Raw genomic sequence first — 27,332 nt, 5'->3', positions numbered from 1 at the left:
TACATTATAATTATAAAATGAGAAATATTTTAAAAATGGAAACAGGATGAAGAAATGATAGAAGGGAGAGAATGGGGATGGAAAGCTAAAATGAAGAGTTGAGATGTGCTTTTAATATGCATATACAACTTTCTGACAACCAATGTAAAGATATAGACATGTAGTAATACAAAAGGTTTTGCTTTTGATTATTTTGTCATCGGTGACTTGATGAAGACACAACATGAAAACTGCATGCATATGTGTGTTTATCTAGAGAAAATAATTGATACATAGACCAATGATGTGAGTTGGAAGTAACTGTTATGAGGAAAGTGGCATGTCGAAGGTGACCTGGCACTTGTGAACCAAAACAAAAATCAAAGTGGAACACAGAAGCTTCTGCTACTTGAATTGTCTTAAACAGCTGTGATATTTAATGCTGTCTTCACACAAGATACCAGACACCAGTGTTCAGCCTTTGGACACAGATCTTTATTGGGTTTTTTTTTATGGAGCTTCACAAGCTTTGGACTGTGATTGCTTTACTGGTTCTTTTTGTCCTTAAGTTTCACACTTCATTTGAGTAGTCAGTGGTCCCCCAGGTTTAAGCCCTTAGGGATCCATAGTAGGAGTACTGCCCCTCAGGTTGGACAAGGCAATATTATAAATTTTTTCAAAAGAAGGTAGAGAAAGAAACTATAATGTACATGTGTACACATATGTTTCACTGCAGTACACTGACAGCACTGAACCCAGGAAAAAGTGTAATGTGTTTGGTGTAGAGTCCATTACCATCTCAATGAATTTGAAGTTGTTACAGATGTTCCTTGAGGTACAAAGAGGAAATATTTCAACAACCATAACAGTTGAAATAAAATATACTGAATATTCATTTAAGATACCAAATCTAATGAACATAACAGTGATGCCCTTGTACATGAACATGTTTATCATGCCTATACTGACCTAGTAAAAAAATCTAACATGAGCCCATGTTCACAATAAAAAGCACATATCTTTTATTAAATGGAGTACACTGAAGAATATTTATTGTTTATCATTGATATCTGGTGACTGACAGAGCAATCTTCGCTGCTGTTCCCCATAGAAAAAGCTAGTATTGCTGCAGTAAACAATATCCCAGGGTCACAGAAATTTGATATCTTTAACTCTTTGGGGAAGATACCCACAAATGGAAGCACTGCACCAAATGGAATAACTTTGGTTTCTGAATACTTTGTACACTGACTTTGGTATTGGTTGAACTACTTACACTGCTTTTCCCCTGCAGCCTTGTGAACTTTTTTTTTTTTAATTCATGGTGATGTGTTTTGTCTGGAATGAGATAATGTTCCAATTTGTACTTCTCTATTGGGCAAAAGCATTTATTTTTCAAGTATTTATTGACAATTTGTACTTAATCTGTGGTGTATATTCATTTCACTTGCCTGTTTCTTTAGATGTTCATTCTCTGAGGAGTATCAGGCAAATTTTTTCCCATTCTTTAGGTTGTTTCTTCATGTATTTTGTTTTGCTTCCATGTGTGCATGAGTTTTTAAACTACACACAATTTTTATTTTGTTGTATCATCGTATCTTGTTTTCTACACAAAACATCAGCAACTGCATTGATAAAAAATTTCTGTCTCCACACTCAGAACAAGATTTCTGACAATTACATTTCATTTGTTTTACTCTGATATAGACATATATAGGGCTGTTATACAAATATTACCATAAAAAGTGTATTTCTGAAAAAAAAAGTATATTTCGGGAGCAACAAAATCAGTGCTTTGCAGTAGTGATTTTTTTTTTTTAATACTATCCTAGGTTTTCTTTTCTTTTTTCTTTTTTTGGTATTGGAGATCAAACTCATGACCTCACACTTGTCAGGCAGATTCTTATACTGCTGAGCTAAATTCCCAGCCCCTATCCTAAGTTTATATTCTTGATGTGAACTTGTTTCTTGCCTTAAACTTCAAATGTGTGTATAAAGACAACTGCTTCACAGTTTGCTGAGGCATCTAAGTAAGCTGCCCACCAAAGTTAGCTTCAAAGCCTTGTTTATCACATCTGTCTCTCCTGACACGGGGACTAAAGGAATCACATTAGGCTTAGACCTTTATACATAACCACTTACCAGTCCAATTATTTAAATACAGGATGACAAAAATTGTATGTTTTCTTAATGTTCATAATATTATAGGAAATACAAAAACAATAATTTTGTGAAACATATTCAGTATGAGCCAACTTGTTAAAATGACACCTGCCCCAAAGATGCCCCGAATAAAGTTAGTCGATAAACAAATGCACTTCCAAACAAATGCTTGGGGTAAACTATTAAGTGGTCAAGTGAGAAAAGGACAACCACTGATGTGTAATTGTGCGCATTAAAATAATTCTGATACTGAGGAGTCAAGCTAGGAGTACTAAAGCACAGGGCTACATATACAGAACTTGAAGATACATTTTTGATACAGGAACTAAATTTAATAGGCTGGACTCAACTTTTTCTTCCACCCACTGAAGCCTCCTGAGTTTCTGGGATTACAAACATGCATCAATGGGACTAATAAGATTTTTGTGATAAAATGAGAAAGTGAATATACACAGAATAAGTTTCTTCTAGAGTCAATATTCTGTTATTAGCTAGAATAGCAAAACACACCACACATCTTCCTGGTGAGGGTAAGCAGAAATGTGCTGCAGGGAAATTGGCGACATGTTGTAGGGTGTAAAGATTGACACTTGTACAGTGTCATTTGTTCCATGAACTATATCAGATATTTCAGATCCAAAAGACATAATTTTAGGTGCTATTACAAAACAGGTGAGAGGTTGATGTGTCTGAGCATAATTAAGACGAGAGCAAGCTATACTCACTGTATTAGAGATACTTAATGCAGTGCTCAGTTATGCTTTCAAGATCCCACAGATTTGTAACAACACAATGCCAGCAAAAATTGTGCAGCTTTTGTATTCAAGAACACTGTATTAAACACTTTACAAATTCCATCAATGATAAAGAGAATAAAAAAATACAGGTCAAAGGAGACTAAGTAGGATTCATACACACACCTTGGCCCATTTTATGTGTTTGAAGGCAACTGGCTCATATCGTAAACATCAGGCAAGGGTCCTGATGAAAAATGAGAAATGGCACTGTAGAAATTTGTCTCAAATATTGGTAGCAGAAAAAACAATCTACCAAACTGACTAATATCTCATGAGTTAGGTTTTCCTTCACGCCATTAGTTTAGAGTATCAGGTAAAAACAATAATGATTTACCAAAGATAGAATGGCATCACAGCAACAGGGAATAGAATGAAGACGTTGGCCTTGTACATTCAATAGCAACCATGCTCCCCCAAAACAATCTTTTTTTTTTTTTTTTTTGGTCTTTTTCATTTTTTTCAGTACTGGAGATCGAACTCATGACACCTGCTTGCAAGGCAGGTACTTATGCCGTTGAGCTAAATCCCCGGTCTCCCCCCAAAACAATCTAGAGCTGACAAGAATTCCTCTCAAAGTGTTGTTACTGATAAAGCATGCCATCATTTATACTTTCTGGAGAAGTGCTATAATTCACGATATGCTTTTGCAGACAAGTTATGGTTCTGCTGGTCTGGGGCAATCACTAATTCACAGCACTGTGGGTCATTTTTGGTACATAGAGTGGAAAAAGTAACACCAAATTAAAAATCATTGCAACATAAAAATGACAAGTAAAATTTTGATGGTAGGAAAACATAAATATTTATGTAAATGATAATATTGGCTACAGTAACAAAGAAAAACAGGCAACATTATGTACATGGTGTAATATACAATCATGTTAGGATATAAACAAGTATCCTGTCACATGAAAAACATAACATTTGCTAAGTTACAAGTTTTGGGGAAAACAATACAACTTTGTAATAAATACATGCTCACAGTTTCTGAAATATATTATTTACATATTTTAATATAAAATGTAATATCAAGTTCAGAAACATCATTTGTTACACAGGAGACGGGAGTATTTGAACCAAAATGTAAAACAAATACATGTAAAAATACCAACAAATAGCAATTGAAAAAACAATTTAAAAGTTAAGTTTTTTAGTGGTCTCTGCCTCAAAATTATAAAGAAAAAAACCATTATCTACATCAATACTAACTGTGCTTGAAAGCAGGGAGTATATCTCAGTTCACCATGTTTAATTAAAAGACACTATGGACAGAGAAACTAAAAAATACAAAATTATATCAACTCAATGTTTCTATATATAGCTGTACAGGTACATAACCTAGATAGGTATATGTGATTTACTGAAAACCAAATGGAGTATGTACTTTAGTATAGTTCCACCTGGGATTTCTATTTTCTGAAAAATGTGATAAAATATTGACATCAAACTTTTTGTATTATTTCTTCAGGTCTCCAGAACATGAGAAATTCTTAGAACATTTTCAAAGTAAGCTTACATGTAAAATTTTCTATTCAGCAAGGCTTCTTTCATGTACTGAAGAATATGAGTAGACTGATATCTTTCCCACATTCTCAACATGGGATTTCTGTCCAGTAAGTTTTTCACATATGCAACAATCATCATGTGTGTGGAAAGTATTCCCACATTGCTTATATTCCTAAGATCAATCCCCAGTATAAGTGCTTTCACTTATTTTGCATTCACTATGCCTAGTGAAACCTTTCTCACATTGCTTACACACACAGAATTAATCTCTAATGTAAGTGCTTTTGTATATTTTCCATTCAATGTACCCGATGAAATCTTTTTCACATTGCTTACATACATAATTTCTCTCTAGTGGAGGCTTTTATGCAGTAAACAATCTCTACATGTGCTGAAATCATTCCCACATTGCTTATATTCACAGGGTTTCTCCCCAGTGTGAGGTCTTCCATGTATGTGACAATATTCACAAGTATCAAAAGCTATCCCATCATGCTGACATACATGTTTCTCTCTAGTGTGAGTTCTTTCACGTGTTTAATCACTGTTTGTGCTGAAAGTTTTCCCACATTGCTTATACACACAGGGTTTCTCCAAAATGTGACATCTTTCATGTATTTGATATATCCATGTGTGGTTAAAGCTTTCCCAAATAGTTCACTTACACAGAGTTTCTCTCCATGTGAATACTTTCATGTCTTCGACAATGAGTGTTTCTGCTGAATGCTTTTCCACACTGCTTACATACATAGGGTTTTTCCCCAGTGTGGCATCTTTCATGCAACTGACAATACCTACGTGTGCTGAAAGCTTTCCCACATTGTTTACATACATAGGGTTTCTCCCCAATATGAAGTCTTTCATGTATTTTACAATATCCATGTGTGGTGAAAGCTTTTCCACAATGTTTACATACATAGGCTTTATTTCCAGTGTGATTTCTTTCATGTATTTGGCAAGATCTGTGTGTGGTGAAAGCTTTTTTACATTGCTTACACACATAGGGTTTCACCCCAGTGTGAATTTTTTCATGTCTTTGACAATGACTGTTTGTGCTGAAAGCTTTCCCACACTGTTTACATACATAGGGTTTCTCCCCGGTATGAATTCTCTCATGTACTTGACAAGATCTGTGTGTGGTGAAAGCTTTCCCACATTGTTTACATGCATAAGGTTTCTCCCCAGTGTGAATTCTTTCATGTATTTTATATTCACTCTGTCTGCTAAAAGCTTTCCCACACTGTTTACATACATGAGGTTGCTCTCCTGTGTGAGATTTTTCATGTATTTTACATTCACTGTATCTGCTGAAAGCTTTCCCACAATGCTTACATACATAAGGCTTTTCCCCAGTGTGACTTCTTTCGTGTATTTGACAATATCCATGTGTGGTAAAACCTTTCCCACACTGTTTACATACATATGGTTTCTCCCCAATGTGAATTCTTTCATGTTTTTGACAATGAGTGTTTCTGCTGAAAGCTTTACCACATTGCTTACACACATAAGGTTTCTCCCCACTGTGACATCTTTCATGTCTTTGACAATACTTACGTGTGCTGAAAGCTTTCCCACACTGCTTACATACATAAGGTTTCTCCCCAGTGTGAAGTCTTTCATGTTTCTTACAATATATACGAGTACGAAAAGCTTTCCCACACTGCTTACATACATAGTGTCTTTCTCCAGTGTGAAGTCTTTCGTGTATATGACAATATCTGCGTGTGCTAAAAGCTTTCCCGCATTGCTTACATATATAGGGCTTCTCCCCTGTGTGAGTTCTTTCATGTATTTGACAAGATCCATGTGTGGTGAAAGCTTTTCCACACTGCTTACATACATAGGGTTTCTCCCCAAAGTGAAGTCTTTCGTGTATTTGACAATAACTCTGTGAGGTGAAAGCTTTCCCACACTGTTTACATACATAAGCTTTCTCCCCAGTGTGAATTCTTTCATGTATTTGACAAGACCTGCGTGTGGTGAAAGCCTTTTCACATTGCTTACATGCATAGGGTTTCTCCCCAGTGTGATTTCTTTCATGTATTTTACATTCACTGTACCTGCTGTAAGCTTTCCCACAATGCTTACATACATAAGGTTTCTCTCCAGTGTGAATTCTTTCATGTACTTTACAATAGCCACGTGTGGTGAAAGCTTTCCCACATTGTTTACATACATGCAACTTTTCTCCAGTATGAGTTCTCTCATGTATTTGACAATGACGTTTCATGCTGAAAGCTTTCCCACACTGCTTACACACATAAGGTTTCTCTCCAGTGTGAAGCCTCTCATGCATGTGACAGTACCTACGTGTGCTGAATGCTTTCCCACATTGCTTACATGCATAAGGTTTCTCACCAGTGTGAAGACTTTCATGTATTTTACAGTAGCCACGTGTGGCAAAAGTTTTTCCACACTGCTTACATACATAGGCTTTCCCTCCACTGCAATTCGTTTCATGAATCTGAACAGCACTGTGTGTGTCTGTTTGTTTCACATTCATCTTAGCATCTGAAGTATGAAGGAATAGTTCCTTATATTGATTCCAAGCTTTAAGTTGATAGCATTTTCCTGTCTCTTCATTTCTGTAAAGAACAAAGAATCACAATAAAAATGGGTCTCCATATTGATGACTTACCAAAACAAGTTCTGTTTTGATGCCTGCTAAGAAATTTTGACAAACAACGGAATGCCTTGCTAGACACATTCCAAACAGCCATTCTCAAAAGAGTAGTATTCTTTTGGAATTTTAAATTTGGTATATTTTGAAATACAGGATGTTTAGCTTCATTTTTAGCAATAGGTACATGTATGTATCACATATCGATTATTTTGATAACTCTTTCCCCATCACACTCTTTCTCTTTCTCTCCTTAATCTGTTTGGCTTTCCCTTCTCTAAAAAGTCAGTCCTGTTCTCTATCACCTCTCTCTTTTTTTACTCTTTAATTGGCATTTTGGTTTCTCATATAAGAGAAATAATGTGCCATTTCACATTTTGCATCTAAGTTATTTTACTTAATATTATGGGAGGAAGACCCATTTATTTCTTTTGGCAAATGATATGATGTTATTTATCTTTTTGGTTGATTATATAGCACTTTTCTTTTCAGCGCTGGGAATGAAACAAAGGTCTTAGCACAAAATCTCCACTTTTTCATTTCTTATTTTCAGAGATTGTCACTGATGATTAAGTTGTTCAGACTGAGCTTAAACTTGCTATCCTCCATAATCCACTTCCCAGAGTGCTGAGCAAACCAGTTATAACATTACCTGTCTTGAGTGAATGTGGGTATGCATACATCTGCATAATATGATGATTTTGACTCTTTTGAGACTATCCCCAGGAAAAATATGCCTGTATACCTTTAGAGACAATTGTTTATTGATTAAAATAGTTACTATACTTAATATTTATTTGTACTGTGACTACTACTTTAAGAGTAGCAATTTTTATTTAGATACTGAATGTGTTACATTCACATGCATATATAAATATTCTAAATATGAGTTCCTGCCAAAATTCGAAGTACATTCTTTTTATATACATCTACATACAATTTCTAAATGCAATTTCATGTTTTCATGATTCAATTGCCAATTACACATACTCAACCTATATACACCTTTGGAGAATATTTTTGACATTAAATTGAACTTCATCTCATTTCCTTGTCTGTCATGTTTCTGCTCACATAGACTCCTGAGGAACATTATTTTTTTCTTGTGAGTAAAAATTACCTTAGATATCGCCAGTAAGTTTTGCATTCTTTCTCAACTTCCTGGTTATCCCCAGTTCTTCCTGAATTGTAGACATAGAGATATAACCACTCATTATATTAATATACACAAATTAATAAATTTCAACAAGATTTATGATATAGTATAACCAAGCTTCAGCTATTCTTCAAACTTCATCTTAATAAAACAGCACTGATGAGCAACAAACCATATTCTTTTGATACTGTAAGTAAAAAAGACATGTCAAGCTTACTTATAGCAACCATATTCCGAAAAGTTTCCTCCATCACATCTCTGTAGAGCTTCTTTTGGGATGAGTTCAGCAAAGCCCACTCCTCACTGGTGAAGTTCACAGCCACATCCTCAAAGGTCACTGCCTGCTAAAGGAGAATACACAAAATTCTCAAAGGGAGGTTGAGACTCACAGTCAGGGATATCTTAACTCCTCTGATAAAAAGCTGAATTGAGGGCCATGTGAGATGATGCTTATCTGTAATCCCAGCATTCAGGAGACTGAGACATGAGGACTGCCATGAGTTCAAGACCAGTGTGAGCTCCAGAGTGAGTTTAATTCCAGCCTGAACTACGCCGTAAGACACTCTCTCCATAAAACAAAACAAAACAGCTGAACGAAAGCTGAATTCTTCAAAGCATAATTACATGTCTTAGTCATCCATTCCGTGTATATACACATTTTTTTCTGACAGTAATTCTGATGCTAGAGTGCACCCCACTGCTAATGCAACAGCAGAATAGGAGCACTGGTTCTTTTGCTGGGTCACTGTAAGGCTATCTGCACAATATTTCTAAATCAGAGCTCAAAGTGGGAGCCTACAAGACCACCATGCACAAACCACAGGGGCAGATGAATGTTTAATGACTCACTTTGAGGGGAGGTATTATCTAAAAAAGGAAGATAGAGGACATTGTTAATAGTGTATCAGGATTTAAAAGTCACAGTAGTCTTATTGCTCTGTTTAGTTTGATTTATTTTGTTCCAATCTATTTACTCATATTAGATTTGAGGACAGACAGCTAACCCAAAAATAACAGGTAACTATCCTTAATTTCCTATTAACTTAAACTGAAACCCTGTGTTACTTACATTGTCTTACTGTGACTGATCTTATTTGAAGCCGGTTTGTTAGACTGCTGTCTTGCCTTGACTGATTTTATTCGAATTTGATATGCTTGATAGTACAAGTTTAAGAGTAGAGGCAACTATTCTGAAGATGGCAAGATGTAAAAGATATCCATTCCAGTTTTATTAACTGCTTTCAAGTCCTACAATGTCTTCAAAGTTATGTTTTTATTAGTATAGCTATGTAATGTTATGTTCAATTATATTATGCCTGATGATGTGGACAATTCTATTGAATACAACAAGAGAAAGCATAGTAACTACTGTAGATTACCTAATATTGTGGTCTTATATGTCTTTTTCATTTCATGTTTTTCTAGGAATTTGTTTTGTTGTCTTGTTATGATCTGTTTTTCCCTATAATACAGAAAGAATAGATATACATGTAGAGATTCACACATGGGGAGAATTTCTAAACTGTTTATGGGAATAGATTATACAATACATGATGTAATGAACAGATACTCTGAAGAAGAGACATTAAGAAACCCAGTGCTAATTCTGTAGCATTATGATAAAATCTAGCAATACTATTATTGCTAGATTTAATACTGTTCAGAGTGATATTAGTCTAGTCTCTTATGTTCAATTTCAGCACACATAAAGATAAGGACAGCTACTATGAAGAGAATGAGAAACATTATGGTAGTCATTATTGACTTCCCCAAAGTCAGGTCTTGAAGACTTAAAAAGCCTTCATCATCCTGTAATGATTTGATTAGTTTCTATAATGTTCAGTACATATTCAATGTGTGTGAAGATGGGAACAACTGTTTGGAAGAAAACTAGAGACAATACGATAGACAGTGAAGATCTTCAGTGGACTTGCTTTGAAATCTGTATTTCTTTAAATTGTTTTCTTATGAGCTGTTTTGTTCTGTTTTGTCATGTTTAATCTTATCCTCTTTAAGATAAAAAGCAAGTGTGTAGTACTGATAACCATATTACTAAGTTTTTGTTAGATCATTGAACAGAACTGTTTGCAGTGTCATTATTTGAAAGTCACTTTGTGTGCTTTAATTTCGTAACTTGAACAACTATTTCTAAGATGACTCAGTAACTATTTCTAAGATGACAACTATTTCTAAGATCAACTAGTGATTTCTTACTGTTTATTTTTCTGAAATTCTGCATTATTTCTACCCTTTTTTGTTTTGTTTTTTCTCTTTAAATAAATAAAAAAAGATTTAAAAAGATCAATGAACGCAAATCTAAAAAAATGAGTAAAACATATCTAACGCAAGTGAAAACAGTGAACATTAAGCAAAGTGGAAATATGGAATAACACAAAAATACACAAACTTATGGAAGAATTCCTACTCTACATACATTTCCTTTACAGTTTAACAAAGCATACAGATCAGTAACTTCTTTCCAATGAGCAGAGAATAAAATTTGCTATTATTTCTGGAGAGAGATGTGATTCAAGTAAACTTGAAAAATTTTGAATCCTGTAACCAATGGAATGAATGAGAAAGCATCTGGCTTTTCATTCACCTATAAACACATATGAAAAACAACGAGAGTAAATAAGCTTATGAAAACAGTTCTCTTGGCAAACCTATAATAATCTTTTGAAAATTCTAAGGGAGGGAACCAAAAGAACATTTTTCATAGACACACTCACTTAGGTAAACTTAGGAAAAGTCACCAAAGCAGGACAGTGGTCATCCATGGAGCAAAAGAAGGTTGAGTCAGATAGGGTGTCAATTACCTGAACGCTCTCACCCACTATCCAAGCCCTGTGAAGAAACTTTCTGAATATTTCCAGGTTATTCACATTAAGTATCAAGTATTCACCAGCAATTTGGAAAATAAAATTTATTGCAAAATATTTAAGCACTACATCACCATTAAGAAAGTACACATTAATTTACATCTGTCTGCATTCATATATGAAAAGATGAGACAACATTCTCAGAATAAAATATTGCTGGGAAGCAATAGAAAAGCAGCACAGATGCAAACAAGAAATGCACAGACCTCCAGCAAGCAGTTGTCAGACTCCCTACTGCCCATTAGAAGGACAGGCAAGACTGTGAGAGAAAGAGAGAACAGACACCAGAGCTGATCAATGTCTACACATGTGGGATATGGCTCCAATGCTGTGCCTATTACATGGACAAGAGTGAGGCATTTTGACATTGATGAGGGTAGACTACCCAGAGCTATGGAAAAAGATGCACAGGTCTATCAAAGATTCAATGAAATACACAGAAGCTACATTAATTTGACATTACTCAAAGTACATCAAAGCAATTCCATTGATCACATAATGATATAAAAGCCTGTTTGCTTTAAAAAAAAAAACAGTCCTGGATATATGGTTGCAGTGGGTTACCTAAAGGTCAATTTGGAACACTCAGGTAAACTGAGTCAGCATGGGTCAGGGTGTGAAAGGCCCACTTCAGAATTGCTGTCCACACATAAAAGGAATACTACAGGGGAAGATGGCATGCTGTTGCTGAAGAGGCTCGTCTTGCTTATTTTTCTGACATGAACTCAGCTGTAACATGAATTTAACCATTATGTAGTGCAAACACAATAAGAAAAGTCAAAAGAAGAGGCAAAAACGAAATGTGTTCAAAGTAAACTGTACAAGGAACATCACTGCAAGTTCAAGGCCTGTCAGTACTACAAAGTGTGTTCAGGGCCAATCAGAACTTCATAGTGAAACCCTGTCTCTAAAAACAAAACAAAACAAAACAAAACAAAACAACCTGTGAACTGTGCAAAACACACTCCCATAGCTATTAAAAGGAAATTGAGGGCTGAGGATTTAGGTCAGCAGCACAAGTGCTTGACTGGCAAATGCAAGGTCATAAGTTCAATCCCCAGTACCATAAATAAATAAATAAATGGAAATTTGATACCAATAGTACAAACATATTTAAAATACTCCAAAGAATTACAGATTAAATCATGAATTTTAAAAACACACATGATTCAAATTAAAGGCTTGATTAAATATTGAGCAGTAGGTAGAAGTATAAAAATGAATATAGAACATATTACCTTTTCAGGACCCAGATATGGCTGCTTCAGAATAAATTAGAAACAATGAATTACCTATTAGGAAAGAACAAAGATCAAGCTATGCATGGTGGCACACTTCTGTAATCCCAGCACTCAGAGGCTTAGGCAAGAGGATTGTTCCAAGTTCGAGATCAGCCTGGGCTACAAAGTGAGCCCAAGGCCAACCTGAACTGCATAGTGAGACACTGTCTCAACCCCCCCCCCAAAAAAAAAGAACAAAGATCACAACACCAGAAAATTACAGAAGCAACAGCAAGTATACTACAAAGGTACATGTTAAAATCAACATAGTTCTGGCAAAACAACAAGCCTGAGGATCAATAGAGAAGATCAGAAGAGGTAGATACAACTACAAAGACACTCAGTCACCTTATCTTTGACAGAGGGGCAAAATATGTTCACTAGAAGGACAGACAGCCTTTTTGTTACTTGTGTGTTGCTCATGACTGCTACAAGAGATACTATAGTATAGCTGAGTAACTGTCCTTTTTTTTGATACCAGGGATCGAACTCATGACCCCACACTTGCCAGGCAGGTGCTTAAGCCACTAAGCTAAATCCTGGCCCATGATAGCCTTTTTAATAAAAGGTGCTGAAAAAACTGGCTTCTACATGCCAGAGACTACCCATGTCTATCACAATGCACTAAAGACAAAATGGATCAAAGATCTAAATTTTTTTTTTGTCTTTTTGATATGGGTTTTACTATGCAGTTCAGGCTGGCCTTGAACTCACTTTGTAGTCCAGGTTGGTCTCAAACTCAGAGCAATCCTGTCTCAGCCTTCCACATGCTGGAGTGACAGGCATGCACCACCATACCTGGCCTAAAAGATCTAAATATCAAAACAGAAATCCTAAATCTTGTGGAAGGCATAGTAGGTAGAAATATTTAAGACAGTGATAGGCAGAGAGTTCATCAACATAAACCAACTGCATAGGAACTACTTCAAAGAATCAACAACTGGGATGTCATCATCTTAAAAAAATTTTGCACACCAAAAGAAATCACCCACAGAGTAAAAAGACAGCCCACACAGTGAGAAAAAATTTTAATCAACTGTTCCTCAGAAAAGACTTCTAAAAAAAAGAAAAAAAGAAAAAAGACTTCTAACTAGAGAATATAGAAAGTTTAAAAAAATTAGGGCCCCACTGCTAAATTTGACTGGCTTAAAAAAAATTAGGGCCCTCAAATTCAAAGACCCAGCAAAAAAGGGGGCATCTGAGATTAATAAGCACTTGTCAGATGAAGAAATACAAATGGCAAATAAATACATAAAAAATGTTTAAAATCATAGGTCATTCTAGAATGCAAAATAAAACAACACTAAGATTCCATCTCACTCCAGAAAGAATGGCTATCTTCAAGAAATCAACCAATAACTAATACTGACAGGGCTGTGGGGAAAAAGGAACCATTCTCCACTGCTGGTGGGACTGAAGACTAGTACAATCAGTGTGCTGAGTCCTCAGAAGTTTAGATCAGAGGTCCTATTTGATCCAGCTATTCCTCTCAGGGCATCTTCCCAGAAGAACTGAAAACATAAAGCCTTAGGAATATATGTGTACCCATGTTCATAGCAGCACAATTTGAAATAGCTAAATTTAGGAAACAACACAAATGCCCATCAATCATGGAATGAATAAAAAGATGTAATATTTTTATACAATGGAGTGCTACTCAGCTATGAAGGATAAACTTGAGGCTTTTATAGGTTAATAGATAGAACTTGATGTCATACTCATAAGTGAAACAAATCAGACTTTCATGTGTAAATATTATATTGACTTCATGGTGTAAAAAATTGAAAGAGTAAATAAGATCTAAAATATACAATACATATTGTGGAAGTGAAAGGGGAAGAAATTGCTCAAAAGGAAAGCACAACTGGGATGGGAGAAAGGAGAAAGTAAGTAAAAAGATATTTATATATGATACAGAATGATACTAGTAATCTCTATTAGTTCACCAAAAAGAATGGTTTGTGCTTTCACATTTGATCATTTTTTCATATTTATATTTTATAATCTGAGCAACCATTTTGAAGAGAACAATACACACAATACACAATCTATTACATATTGTTAATATAACATTTTATTTTGAAATTCTGTATCAATTTTTTAATTTTAAAATTAGATTGATTTTTTACAGAATATTGTGTTTTATTTAGTGAATTATTAACTATGTTTGAATATGAGGGGTTACATAATGCACACATACACCACCTAAACCTCCCAATAGGTGGATTTTAACAACATCCAAAGTAATCTGTAAAATTACTTTACTGTATAAAATACTACTGGTAAATGAAATTTTACTGTATCAAAAACTTCATGGGATCAAGTTCCAAACCACTTTCATGTTCCCTTCTACTCTCAGCAGCTTTTCTCTTTTATTAGTTTCTTTTTAACTTCCCCTTCTACACCATGTGTTCCAGTCTTTGTTGATATGAAATATGCACTTGGCACATCTCACACATTGGAATGCATTTTACAATGACATTTCAATTCAGTGTTGATAAAAGCTAAAATGTGGAAACAACTGAAATATCCACAAATTAATGACTAAGCATTACTTTACGCTTTACATAATAATATTCTTTCATAAATAGAGTTTTTGAAAAAAAAATGCTACAATGCAAGGCTCCTTGTAAACACCATGAGGAAGACTGACAGAGACAGGTTTGAATTATCCACTATACAAAGTGGCCAGAAAGTGAAAATATACAGGGTATACAGTAGATTAGCAATTCATATGGCTTAGGACACAGAAGAAATAATGAGGCTAGGTTTTTTAGGAGCAAACTAAAATGTTCCAAATGGAGTAGGCTGTTGACTACGTATATTTCTAAGTAAATGAATCAAACAGCAAGTTATATTTCAGTAAAGCTGGCAATCTCTACTTAACGATAAATAGACAAAGAATTTGGAGGGCTATTTACAGTCAACTAATAAAAATCAATGAATGGAGAAAGATAGGAAGGAAGGATGGATTTGACAGAAAGGCAAATGAAAAAAGGGATATAAGAACAACTGGAAGCAATGAGGAATAAAAGTAGTGATGGGAAAGTAGAAAAGGAAAGAGAAAGGAAGCAAAGAAAGTGAAAAAAATAAAAAGAAACAACAGAATATGGAATGGAGGGAGAGTGACTAAGAGAAGAAACAGAGGGACAGAACAAAAGAAAGATAAATAAGGATCCAATGAGCTATTTACTACATAACAGGCCTCAAAACATTCAGATGAGGTTGATGGGAAGGCCTTCTTCCTGCTGGTTTGCTGATCTTTTTAGCTTAGGATAAAAGTGAAAGGATTGTGGACATTCTATGTCAGAACCTGCAGAGTCTCCTTAGGATTATTTTAGAATTTAGGCTGTAAAAACAAACAAAGGCAAGGTAAGAGAGCTTGCCAAACACAGAAAGGTAAATTATATCCATAGACAAGGCAGTCTGGCCCAGGAGGCGCCACAGTATGCCTCACGACAGATGTGGGAAGATAAATGAAGGGATCTAGAAGCAAAGTAAATGTCAGGAGAAGGGAGAGCTATCATTACTAAGAAAATATGTTTCCTGCTCAGCCCGGAGACCACCGCCGCTGCTGCCGCCCTTTGGAGGAGGGAGCTGAGCCGAGCCATGGGGGCCTGCTCAGGCCTTGCCGGTGGCCTTCTCTTGCCTCAGAGAGCACCTCAGCTGCTGCCACCACCTGGAGGAGGGAGCTGCCCTGCAGAGGAGGTTTCAGGCCTACTTAGGCCACGTGAGTAACCTTCTTTCAGCCTGGGGAGCTTTTCCACCCAAGGAGGTGGATGCCTGCACAGTATCTGATCCCAGGGAGAGTTTCAGATCCTTGCTCTGGGTGGTTGGGGACCCGCTTAGCTTGTGGCCACACTAGATTGGACTTAGTGGGATTCAGGCCTGCCTGGGCCGCCCCTGGTGGCCTTCTTTTGGTTTGGGGAGCTTTGCTACCAGAGGAGGGAGCTGCATGGCTTGAGAAGGCTTTAGGCCTACCTGAGCCACACCTGGTAACCTTCTTTGAATCTGGGGCCTCACTGCCCAAGGAGGGAGCTATCCCAGAAGCCCAGGACATAGGAGACAATTTCCAATACGCCCAGGGGAAGCTTTGGAACAACAAGTGAAACATGGAAATATAGGAAAATGACAAAATGAAAGGCCAAAATGCAATCTCAAACATCCAGCCCATCCCAAGAAAGCACAGGAGCTATATACATAGAGGAAAATATATGCCATACACCTGAAACACCTGAAATAATAGTAACTGAAATAAAGAAGCAACTCCAGGAATCTTTAAAGGAATTTAAATGAGAAATAATCTCCCAGGTAAAAGAAGACGTAATAAAAGTAATGACAGAGATGCTGAAAACATCTAAAGAAGACACAGTTAAAAACAAAAAGACAGAGCCCCTGGATGAACAATATAAGAAAAAAAAATACATAAAGCAGATTCAAAGAGATATACAGGAAAACGAAAATTACATTGAAAGTTGTCAAAACCACCTCAAGGAAAGTGAAGATACAATTTCAGATCTCGAAGACAAGATTGCAGCTAGTGAACAGGAAAGGAAAGATCTCTTAAAAATAACAGGAATCAGGAAATAACAATCCAACAGTTGCAAGATGACTCAAAGAAAAAACAACGTAAGATTGATAGGGATAAATTAAAAAAGAAGGGGACAACATTCAGGATGTCAAAAGGATATTTACAGAAGTAATAGCTGAAAATTTCTAAACATGAAAATGGAAACTGTCATCAGGACCAGTGAAGCACATAAAACTCAAATAGCCATAACCAAAACAAAACTACACCCATATATATAATAATCACCATCCCAGAAATCCAACATAAAAATAGAATATCAAAAGCTGTTACACAGAAGTGACAGATCACCTATAAAAGGAAGGCCTATCAGAATCAGAGCAGACTTCTCAACACAAACAGTGAAGTCAAGAAGAGCATGGAGTGAAGTATTCCAAATCCTAGAGGAAAATGATTTCCAACATAGAATGATGTACCCTGAAAAACTATCCTTCAAAATCAGTGGTGAAATAAGATACTTCCATGACAAAGAACAGCTGAAGAACTTCATGATCACCAAGCCAACCCTGCAAAGAATACTGAAATACAGTTTAGATACACATAGGAAAAAACTCACTAAACAACGCAGACAAACAGAATGGAAAGATAACGATGCAACAGCAAAAAGATAACATGTCAACAATAAACCAATATATAACAGCTACAACCATTAATGTAAATGGTCTTACCAATTAAAAGAAACAGACTGGCAGAATGGATCAAGAAACAACATCCAACCATAAGCTGTCTTCAAGAAACCCATCTAACCCAAAAGGAAACTCATAGACTGAAAGGCAAAGGATGGAAAACAATACTACATGCAACAGGAACTCCCCCCAAAAAAGGAGTAGCTATTTTGTTTGCAGATAATGTGGACTAAACCAAGAATGATCCTAAGAGATAAGGAAGGTCATTACATACTGGTTAGGGGAAAACTTCAAGAGGAAAAGATAACAATCTTAAATATATATGTACTAAATTCCAGAGCACCCAGTTATACAAAGCAAGTATTAATAGAAATGAAAAATCAAATTAACAATAACACAATAATAACAGGAGATCTTAACACACCACTGACACTAAGGGACAGATCAACCAGACAGAAAATCAGCAATGAAATAACAGAACTGAATCACACTTGTGACCAAATGGACTTCATAGACATTTACAGAGTGTTCCATCCAACAACATCAGAATATAGATTCTTCTCAGTGGCACAAGGGACATTTTCTAAAATAACCACATACTAAACCACAGAACATATTTAAATAAATGATAAAGAACTGAAATGATCCCATGCATGTTATCAGATCATAGTGCCACAAAACTAGAAATTAATGATAAAAGAAATTGCTAAAACCCCACAAACACATGGAAATTGAATAATACACTCTTGAGACTTCTGGGAGAACATGGTGGACAGATAACAGCAGCCATGGAGGCTCTCTGAGATTGCCAGCTTAGAATCCAGGAATGATGCAGTGTGAGGAGTCCTAAGCAAGGGGAGATATACCCTGCCGACCCAAGAACAAACTAAGCTGAGAGAAACCAACTGGAAATGCAATCCTGGTGCTATAACAGGAACAGATAAAATCTCAATGTGGAAGCTGGAACCCGCGCCTCTGGAAGCCGTAATTTGAATTTGCTGCTGCCACTGCTGCGGCTGAATCAGCACAGCAAGGAAAGAGACGTGCAAAAGCTCTGAGAGTGGGAATTGGCGAACTGAATGGAGTTGAGAGCAGGACTGGCAGGGAGCACTGCATCGACCTGAGGTGAGTGACAGGAATGGGGACCCTTTCATAGACTAGGAGGCTCCAACAGAGGACATTCTGAGACTGGGCAGACTAGCTGGAACAGGACGCTGCAGTGACTTTAGTTGCATATTCCCCTCTCAAGCAGGAATGGTGGGGAGCGCTTGGCCTGGGTGATGCCGCAGACTAAGATCCAGTGGGCTAGCTCAAACCAGGTCCCAGTGCCTGGTGGTGCACCCTAGCAGTGAAGCCTTCAGTAGGTTGATCTGGAGGGGCGGGCCCAGCAGAGGCTATCCAGGTCTGTGTCTCCCTAGTACACTGCAGTGGGTGGGACCACCCAGGTCTGTGTCTCCCTAGTACATTACAGTGGGTGGGAACACCTACCCGGCGCAAACTGTAACAGACAAAGAGAAAGAAAACTGGGCCTCCTATATACACTTGTATGGAAGGAACAAAAAGTATAGGAAGAGGAAGCAACAAGAAAGGGTCCTCAGTTCTCAATCCTGAGAACACTAATCCAGGAAAGGTAAATGCAAAGAGAATGAGGACAGAAAACATGAAATATCAGACATGGCAGCAATAGACATAAAGCAATATCTCCAGAGCCTCATAGACGAGTTCAAAAGTGAAGTATTTAATGAAATAAAGCAAGATATAAGTAGAATACTTAGAGAAATGCTAAGCACCGCCCAAGAAAAAACAGATGGTGGAATGGAAGAACAGAAAAAAAGGGAGAATTGTTTGATGGGAAAAATAGAGAAAACATAGAATACGTGAAGCAGGTTCAAAGAGATTACCAGGAAACTAAAAATTCTATTGAAAGCTGGCAAAACAGCTTGAAAGAAACAAAGGATAGATTATCTGAACTGGAGGACAGATTTGTAAGGTAGGAGCATGAAATGAAAAACTTAAAAATAACAAGAAAACAAACAGCAATAATACAAAGGCTAGAAGATGATAAGAGGATCTATAACTTAAGAATTAAGAACATAAAAGAGGAAGTAGGGACACAAACAAATGAACTACAAATGCTATTCACAGAAATAATCCAGGAGAATTTCCCTAATTTAGGAGAAGGTAAAGATACTCAGATGTATGAGGCATACAGGACCCCAGCAACCTACAACCCAAACAGAGCTACACCCAGGCATATAATAATCAAAATTCCAGAAATCCAATATAAGAACAGAATATTAAAAGCTGTAAGAGACAAGAAACAGATCACTTACAAAGGAACACCCATCAGAATTACAGCAGACTTCTTGGCACAAACCATCAAATCACAAAGAGCATGGGGGGAAATAATTCAAGCTTTGAAAGATAACAAGCTCCAGCCAAGATTGATATATACTGCACAACTGTCCCTAGAAATTGATGGAAAAACAAGGTGCTTCCAGGATAAAGAGGAACTAGGGGAATTTGCAACCATGAATTCAACTCTACAGAGAATACTTCAGGATATTCTAAAAAAGAAAAATACCAAGATTCCAGAAACAGCGCCAGAGGGGCCACAATGAATGGAGCAGAAAACGAAATAAAGAAGACAGACAACTAATGACAGAAAAAGAGCTCAACAGAAATGAGGCAGGGAAGGTTGGATGGTAGGAACAGCTATTTTGGAGAAAACAAGACATCATAATAGCTAGTGTTGATTTAATATCATCTTGTTTTGAAGTCTCATCAAGTTTTTGCTCTTCTGTCTCCATCGGTCTTAACATGTTGTATCTTATTGGATTTTATTATATGTGATAATATAAACAAAAACTTTTATAGACAAGGAGATTATATAGAAACCATTGTTCATTTTCTGTTAGTTGATTGTAACTACCCTGTAATACTGTCATTCTCTTGAATGGTCTTACATTGTCTTGATATGTTAGATGCTACAGTACACGAAGTTATACTCAAAGATTTCGAAGAAAGAGACAGTATGGTAACTACTTTTATGTCGGGATTATCTTGTGGTGAAACACTATTTTGCTTAAATGGCTATGTTTTGACCTGTGCTGTTTTGCTGTTATGCCCTCTTTTATCTCAATCTTCTTTTTTATTATTTACTTTTTCATTTTTATCCTTTTAATTAAGGAAAAAATAAATAAAAATAGCAGGATATATTATATAACCCACTTTGATTTCCTGTTAACTTGATTTGAAGCCCTGTATTGCTCTCACCATCTTGTTTTGATTGATTTTCCTCTATTCTGTTTTGCTTGATAGTACCAAGTTCGAAAGTATAGGCAACAACTGTGAAGACAATAAGATTCATTATGACGCCCATTCTGGTTAACTATTATATTCTTTTGAAATCCGCTAATGTCTACAATGTTTTGGTTTTATTAGTTTTGTTCTTTATTGTTTTGCTTAATTTTATTATAACTGATAATATAGGCAATTCTTTTTCAGATAGCAAGATGCATTATGGTAACCATTGTTGATCACCTTGTATTTTGTTTTTACATTATGTATTATGTCCATCCTTTTGATTTGACTGACTCTTTCCTGGTATGTCACATTTGGTTTTACTTTCTTCAAAAAAAAAAAAAAGTAGAAAGAACTGTGGGAGTAATAAAACCCAAAATGTGTAATTGTCATTGTACAAAAGAAAGGAAAAGAAAGTTCTCTAAAAGATATAACTGCATATATATATTTAAGTGTATAAGATAGATAACCATATTACTGAGTTTTGTTGGATCATTGAACAAAACTGTTTGCAGTCTCACTGTTTGAAAGTCCCCTCTATATGCTTTAATTTTGTAACTTCAACAACTATTTCTAAGATGACAATATGTAATTAACTAGTGATTTCCTACTGTTTATTTTTTCTGAAATTCTGTATAACTTGAACCCTTTTTCTGTTTTTTTTTCTTTTTTCTCCTTAAATAAAATTTAAAAGAAAAAAAGAAAGAACTGTGGGAGTAACAAAACCCAAAATGTGTAATTGTCACTGTACAAAAGAGAGGAAAAGAAGGTGCTCTAAAGGACATAACTGCATGTATATTTAAGTGTGTAAGATAGATAACTATCACTGAGTTTTGTTGGATCATTGAAGAGAACTGTTTGCAGTCTCACTGTTTGAATGTCCACTTTATATGCTTTAATTTTGTAACTTGAATAACTATTTCTAAGATGACAATATGTAACCAATTAACTAGTCATTTCCTATTGTTTATTTTTTCTAAAATTCTGTACAACTTGTACCCTTTTTCTGTTTTTTTTTTCCTCCTTAAATAAACTTAAAAAAAATACACTCTTGAGAATCGTGGGTCACAGGGTAAAATAAAGAAGAAATTAAACAATACCTACAAGCAAATGAAAATACAAGTACAACTTACCGGAATCTGTGGGATACAATGAAAGTAGTCCTCAAAGGAAAATTTATTGCACTGAATTCCCACATCAGAAAAACAGAACGAATACAAATAAACAACCTGATGCTATACCTCAAACATTCAGAAAAAGAAGAGCAAGTCAAGTCCAAAGCCAAAAGAAGGGAGGAAATTACAAAAATCAGAGCAGAAATTAATGCAATAGAGACTAAGAAAACAACTCAAAGAATCAATGAATCAAAGAGTTGGTTCTTTGAAAGAATAAATAAAATTGATAATCCCCTAGCCAACCTAATTAAAAAAGGAAAGAAAAAGCTCAAAGTAATACAGTAAGAAACAAAAAAGACAAAATCACTACAGACCCTACGGAAATACAGAAGATCATCAACACCTATTTTAAATACCTGTACTCTTACAGGTTTGATAACACAGAAGAAATGGACAGATTCCTAGAAACATATGAAATACCAAAGCTAGGTCAAGAATATGTAAAACTGCTGAATAACCCAATTTCTATCAATGAAATTGAAAATGAAATTAAGTCCTTACCTACAAAGAAGAGTCCAAGCCCAGGCAGATTGACTGGAATTTTACAAGAAATGCAAAGAAGACTTAATGCCGACACTCCTCCTCAATGAAATTGAAAGGGAGGCAGTTCCTCCTAAGTCATTCCTGGAAGCAAATATAACTCTAGTACCAAAACCTGAGAAAGACCGAACTAAAAAAGAGAACTACAGGCCAATCTCTTCCCGTGTGTTTTGACTCCTGTTCATGAATTCTCTACCTACCATTGTGTCTTCAAGATGTTTATCTACTTTGTTTTCCAACAGATTTAGGTTTCTGTTTTAATATTCAGATCTTTGATCCATTTAGATTTTAGTTTAGTGTATGCCGAAAACTAAAACTAGACCCATGCCTATCACCATACACTAAACTAAAATCTAAATGGATCATATTCCCAAAAGAATTGAAAACATCATACCACTGTGATATATGTGCACCCATGTTTATAGCAGCACAATTTGTAATAGCCAGATCTTGGAAACAACCTAAGTGTCCATCAACTGAGGAACGGATAAAAAGTTGTGGTATTTTTATACAATGGAGTACCACTCAGCTATATAGAATGATCATATTGAGATATTTACTAATAAGTGGCCACAACTTGAGACCGTTCTCATCCACCAAATCAATCAAACTCACATGTATAAATACCGTATAGTCTTGCTAGTGTAAGAAATAGTAAGAGTACATAAGAGTTTATGGTAATCATGATTCCCCATTACATTGTTTTGAAGCCTTATAATGATCGCAGTTGTAATGGGTTTTTCCTGGTTTTTTGATTTTATTATCTGTGATGGTATTGACAGCTAATTTGAGGAAAACAAGTCATTATAATAGCCAGTACTGACATAATATAATCTTACTCTGAAGTCCTACCATACTCTTACTCTTCTGTTTCCGCTGACTCTACCATGTTGTACCTTTATTGGATTGTACTATGGGTGAAAGTATAAACAAATTTTCTATGGAAAATGAGATCATATAGTAGCCATTTGGTGTTTTCTGTTATTTGGTTCTGAACGACCTGTAATACTCTGATTCTCTTGAATGTTTTTATACTATTTTGTTATGTTTGATACTATTGTATATGAAGTTATACTCAACTATTTCATATAAAGAGACATTGTGGTATTTACTATTAACTATGGGTTGCCTTCTGGTGAAATACTGTGTTGCTTACATTGTTCTGTCTGATCTGCTCTGTTATGTCCTGTTTTGTCTTAATCTCTTTAAAATAAAAAATAAATTATAATCATCCAATGAGATTAGCTTTCTATTAATATAGAAATAATATAAGAATTTTACTTATATTTATAATTTATCACAAAACTATACACTAGTATCTCTTGTTTGCAAATTCGAAAAATAGCATCAACGAGTTATATATTTTTCCAACTTAAGAGTTTTCATTTGTATCTGATATATACACATATTTTACTCATCTTTGAGCTGAAGTATAAGATTCTCTGGTATTAACAACTTAAATGATATTATTACCTTAACCAGTTGAGCATGAAGCATGACTTGCAAAAATTTACTAAAATTATTTTTCCTGAATATTATTTAACTTTTCATATTTTTTCCAGAAGCATAATTATTTAAAGACTAAACACGTTCAGGGGTGGGGGTATAGGTATATAGCTCACTGGCATGAGCACCTGCCTGACTAGCATTATTAGATGTTGAGTTTGACCCCTGATTAAAAAAATGAAACATGTTTGAGCATTTCATAAAATGAGAAAACTTTACATATTACACATTGGGTATTTACTATAAATTATATTAATATTCCTAGATAATATTTTGTGACCATCAAAACTATTATTTAAATAACTGTTTTTCAATTATGAAGGTTATGTCTCTGGATTTTAATGTAAATTTATTGAATTCTATAGAATGATCATTTTGCTCTGATTTTTATAGGCTGTGACTGAATATTTTATGAAAATGAACTCATGCCTCATATTTGTGTAACCGAGTATTTTTTAAATAAGAACAAAATGGGTCAGTTAGGTAACAAACATAAGAACTAACTAAAAAATGCGTATTTTGAAAAAACTATTATGGTATCTAATAAAAGATATACTAACAAAGGGAAGAAATAGGTTAGAAAATTATATAAGGAAAAATAAAGATTATTTATATGGTCATGTCTGTGTTGATTAAAGGCATATTTAATTATCACTACTTACTTATTAACATTTGAAAATATTAAGTTCATTTTATCTGGTATATATTCATATTTTATTCATCTTTGGCATGAATATAAGATTCTCTGGTATACACAATTTAAATGATAATATTACTTATGAGTTAGATAAGTAATTGTCAACTAATTTGGCAGCCAGAAAGAAACTGGGCTAAAAATTACATTAAATTCTCTATACACAGTGAACTGTATATAGAGAATTTAGTGTAATTTTATGTACAATTTTCATTGTATATAATCAAACCAATATTGGTGTGCTATCCATGGAGTAAAATTATCATTTCTTGAAAACACAGACTTAATCATACAGGCATAGATTGAAAGTATCCTTATACCCGGATTGTTTGAATATATGTGCTACTTTAATAACTTTTTGCTGAGATTAAATTCGAGTTTAAAGAAGAGCCTTTAAAATATATCAAATTCATTCATGATATTTTTGGGGATTAGACATTGGTTTCAATAAATAATAAAATTATGTTTATTGACAAAAGTTTAAAAAAAAGACAAGGCAATCTGTCATCCCTCAGCACAGGAGACCCTGTAGATTACTATAAACTTAGGAGACAGGTGAACACAGTGAGGACTGAACAACTGATGACATCACAGCATGATGAGTAGGATTTTTGCTCTGTACAGGGCTCCTTTCTGATGGAAATTGTGGTGGGGAAAATCTTGTATAACGTTAGCCTCACACAAGGACACACAGAAACATATAATTGTCAACATACTTCCTATAGTTGAACACACCTCAGGATGAAGCCACAAGGTAGACACTGTCACAGAGTTCAAAATGCATTCTGTAATACAATCAGGCAAATAGACAAATACACTGAGCATAGCTCAAAATTCTGAACAAGAATCCAATGTAGCAAAGTGGAAAGAACAAAAACATCTGAAGAGCCCAGGACACACAGGAGATACAGAAGTGAAAGCGTGACAGGCTGATCAGTGTTGATAATGACATTAAACATATTTTAGACACAGGAAAAGCAGACAACAAGTACATGGGTGTGTAGCGTCTGCATTCACTCCAGACAGTACCCTGATGAGCAGAATCCCTGGCAGTATAAACAGGTTCATCAGCAAGTGCAGCAACAAAGGACCGGCTAGAGGAGCCACAGGAAACCAAGAATGTCCAGTATTTCTCAGAAAGTACGGCTGTTGAATCTGGTGATATCCAAAGCAGCCTGAAGACACAGTGGTAAAATTTAAAGTGGGACACAGACCAAACAGCAACTTCTAAACTCTACTGTTGAACAACTTGCTAAGCTTTACACATTTTTTTCTCATCTGTTAAATTTTACTAGCCTTAACTTTCACTGTAGTAAAAGCTACAAATGAGATCAACATATTAAGTTCCTAAGCCACAGCTGAACCAGTAATTGGGCTTGTTTAACACAGACTGCAGGAAAAGGCAAGCAACTTGCAAACATGCATTGATGACCATGATGTAAGACTTCTCACAGCAAGCGTGTTTTAGGAAATGCATATTTGATTTGGGTATTTAGTAAAATATATTCTCTAAGTATGCTCATCTTTTCATTGATTACTACAATGTTTTGCTTTACTTTTAATCTGTATCTCAACATTCAATCAAGAAATCTGTTTTTTGGGGCTGGGGATTTAGCTCAGCGGCATAAGCACCTGCCTTGCAAGCAGGCAGTCATGAGTTCGATCCCCGGTACCGATAAAAATGAAAAAGACAAAAAAAAAAAAAAAAAGTAACCTGTTTTTCAATTGAATAAGAGATGAAAGGAGATGGAAACAATGGTATACAGTTGAAAACTCAGATTCTTGGGACATAAAGCAAGGAGATCACAATTTCAAGGTTAGAATGGAAATTTAGCAGGACATTGTCTTGGCATGAAACTAGTATAGAATTTCAAATATCTTATAAAATTTCAATGAAACTCAAGCAGTATATCTTTCCTGACAGACTTACTTCTATCTATATGCATCTGTATATGGTTTCAGTTGCAAATTTAACATCCATCAAAAATACAATTAGAAACTCTTAATTCTAATGCATTTAAAATACTTGGGCAATAGGTATTAAGTATATTTTCACTGTGTATAAAGAAAGAAATCTTTTTCCAAAACATAAACACAAAAAATTATATTAGGACATAACAAAATTTCCTTCAACTACAATATAAATATTAGGTAGACTTTAACACAAAAATACTATGAATATAAGGAAGGGTTAACTTTACAATTCCAAATTTGTTTTCTTTTCTCACAGGAGGGATACAGTTCTGGACTGCAGTCACACTGAGCATGCAGTTTAATGCTGAACTATATTATTAGTTCACTTGTGGTTTTGACGTGAAATATATGTTTTTCATTTCTTATGTGATTCAAGCTGGCCTTGTATGCACCTGGCACCCAGGCCAGCCTTAAACTTGTATTTATCCTCTTGCATCTCAGTCCCAAGTGTTGGGATGTTATATGAGTCACTATGCCTAACTCTAACCAAAACCCTAAGTCTTTAGCTGATTATCAATAAAAATATGAAAAAATTGTTATTAA

The 27,332-nt window shown here is 35.3% G+C and overlaps 1 protein-coding gene across 5 annotated transcripts in view; it reads right to left on the bottom strand.

The window, feature by feature from the left end:
* Positions 1 to 977: 977 nt before the first annotated feature.
* Positions 978 to 27,332, bottom strand: part of LOC100726707 (zinc finger protein 709-like) — a 31,648-nt gene continuing 5,293 nt past the window's right edge. For 2 of the 5 annotated variants that reach the window (XM_023561399.2, XM_063233808.1), the window contains exons 2-4: positions 8,439 to 8,565; positions 8,186 to 8,246; positions 978 to 7,030 (exon numbers count right to left, since the gene is read on the bottom strand). In XM_023561399.2, coding sequence (XP_023417167.1) covers positions 5,107 to 7,030; positions 8,186 to 8,246; positions 8,439 to 8,565 — 2,112 coding nt within the window. In that variant the 3' untranslated portion in view covers positions 978 to 5,106. Of the gene's footprint in view, positions 7,031 to 8,185; positions 8,247 to 8,438; positions 8,566 to 12,341; positions 12,366 to 27,332 lie in introns of those variants that run through there. The other 3 variants (XM_063233809.1, XM_013143308.3, XM_063233810.1) reach the window with 3 other exon arrangements.

This window comes from Cavia porcellus, unplaced genomic scaffold (assembly GCF_034190915.1).
Source record: "Cavia porcellus strain 051 isolate PalLab524CR breed Dunkin Hartley unplaced genomic scaffold, mCavPor4.1 scaffold_23, whole genome shotgun sequence".
In the NCBI taxonomy this organism is placed as follows: domain Eukaryota; kingdom Metazoa; phylum Chordata; class Mammalia; order Rodentia; family Caviidae; genus Cavia; species Cavia porcellus.
The sequence above is the reverse complement of the archived record's forward strand: the minus strand, read 5'-3'. Positions and strand labels throughout refer to the sequence as shown.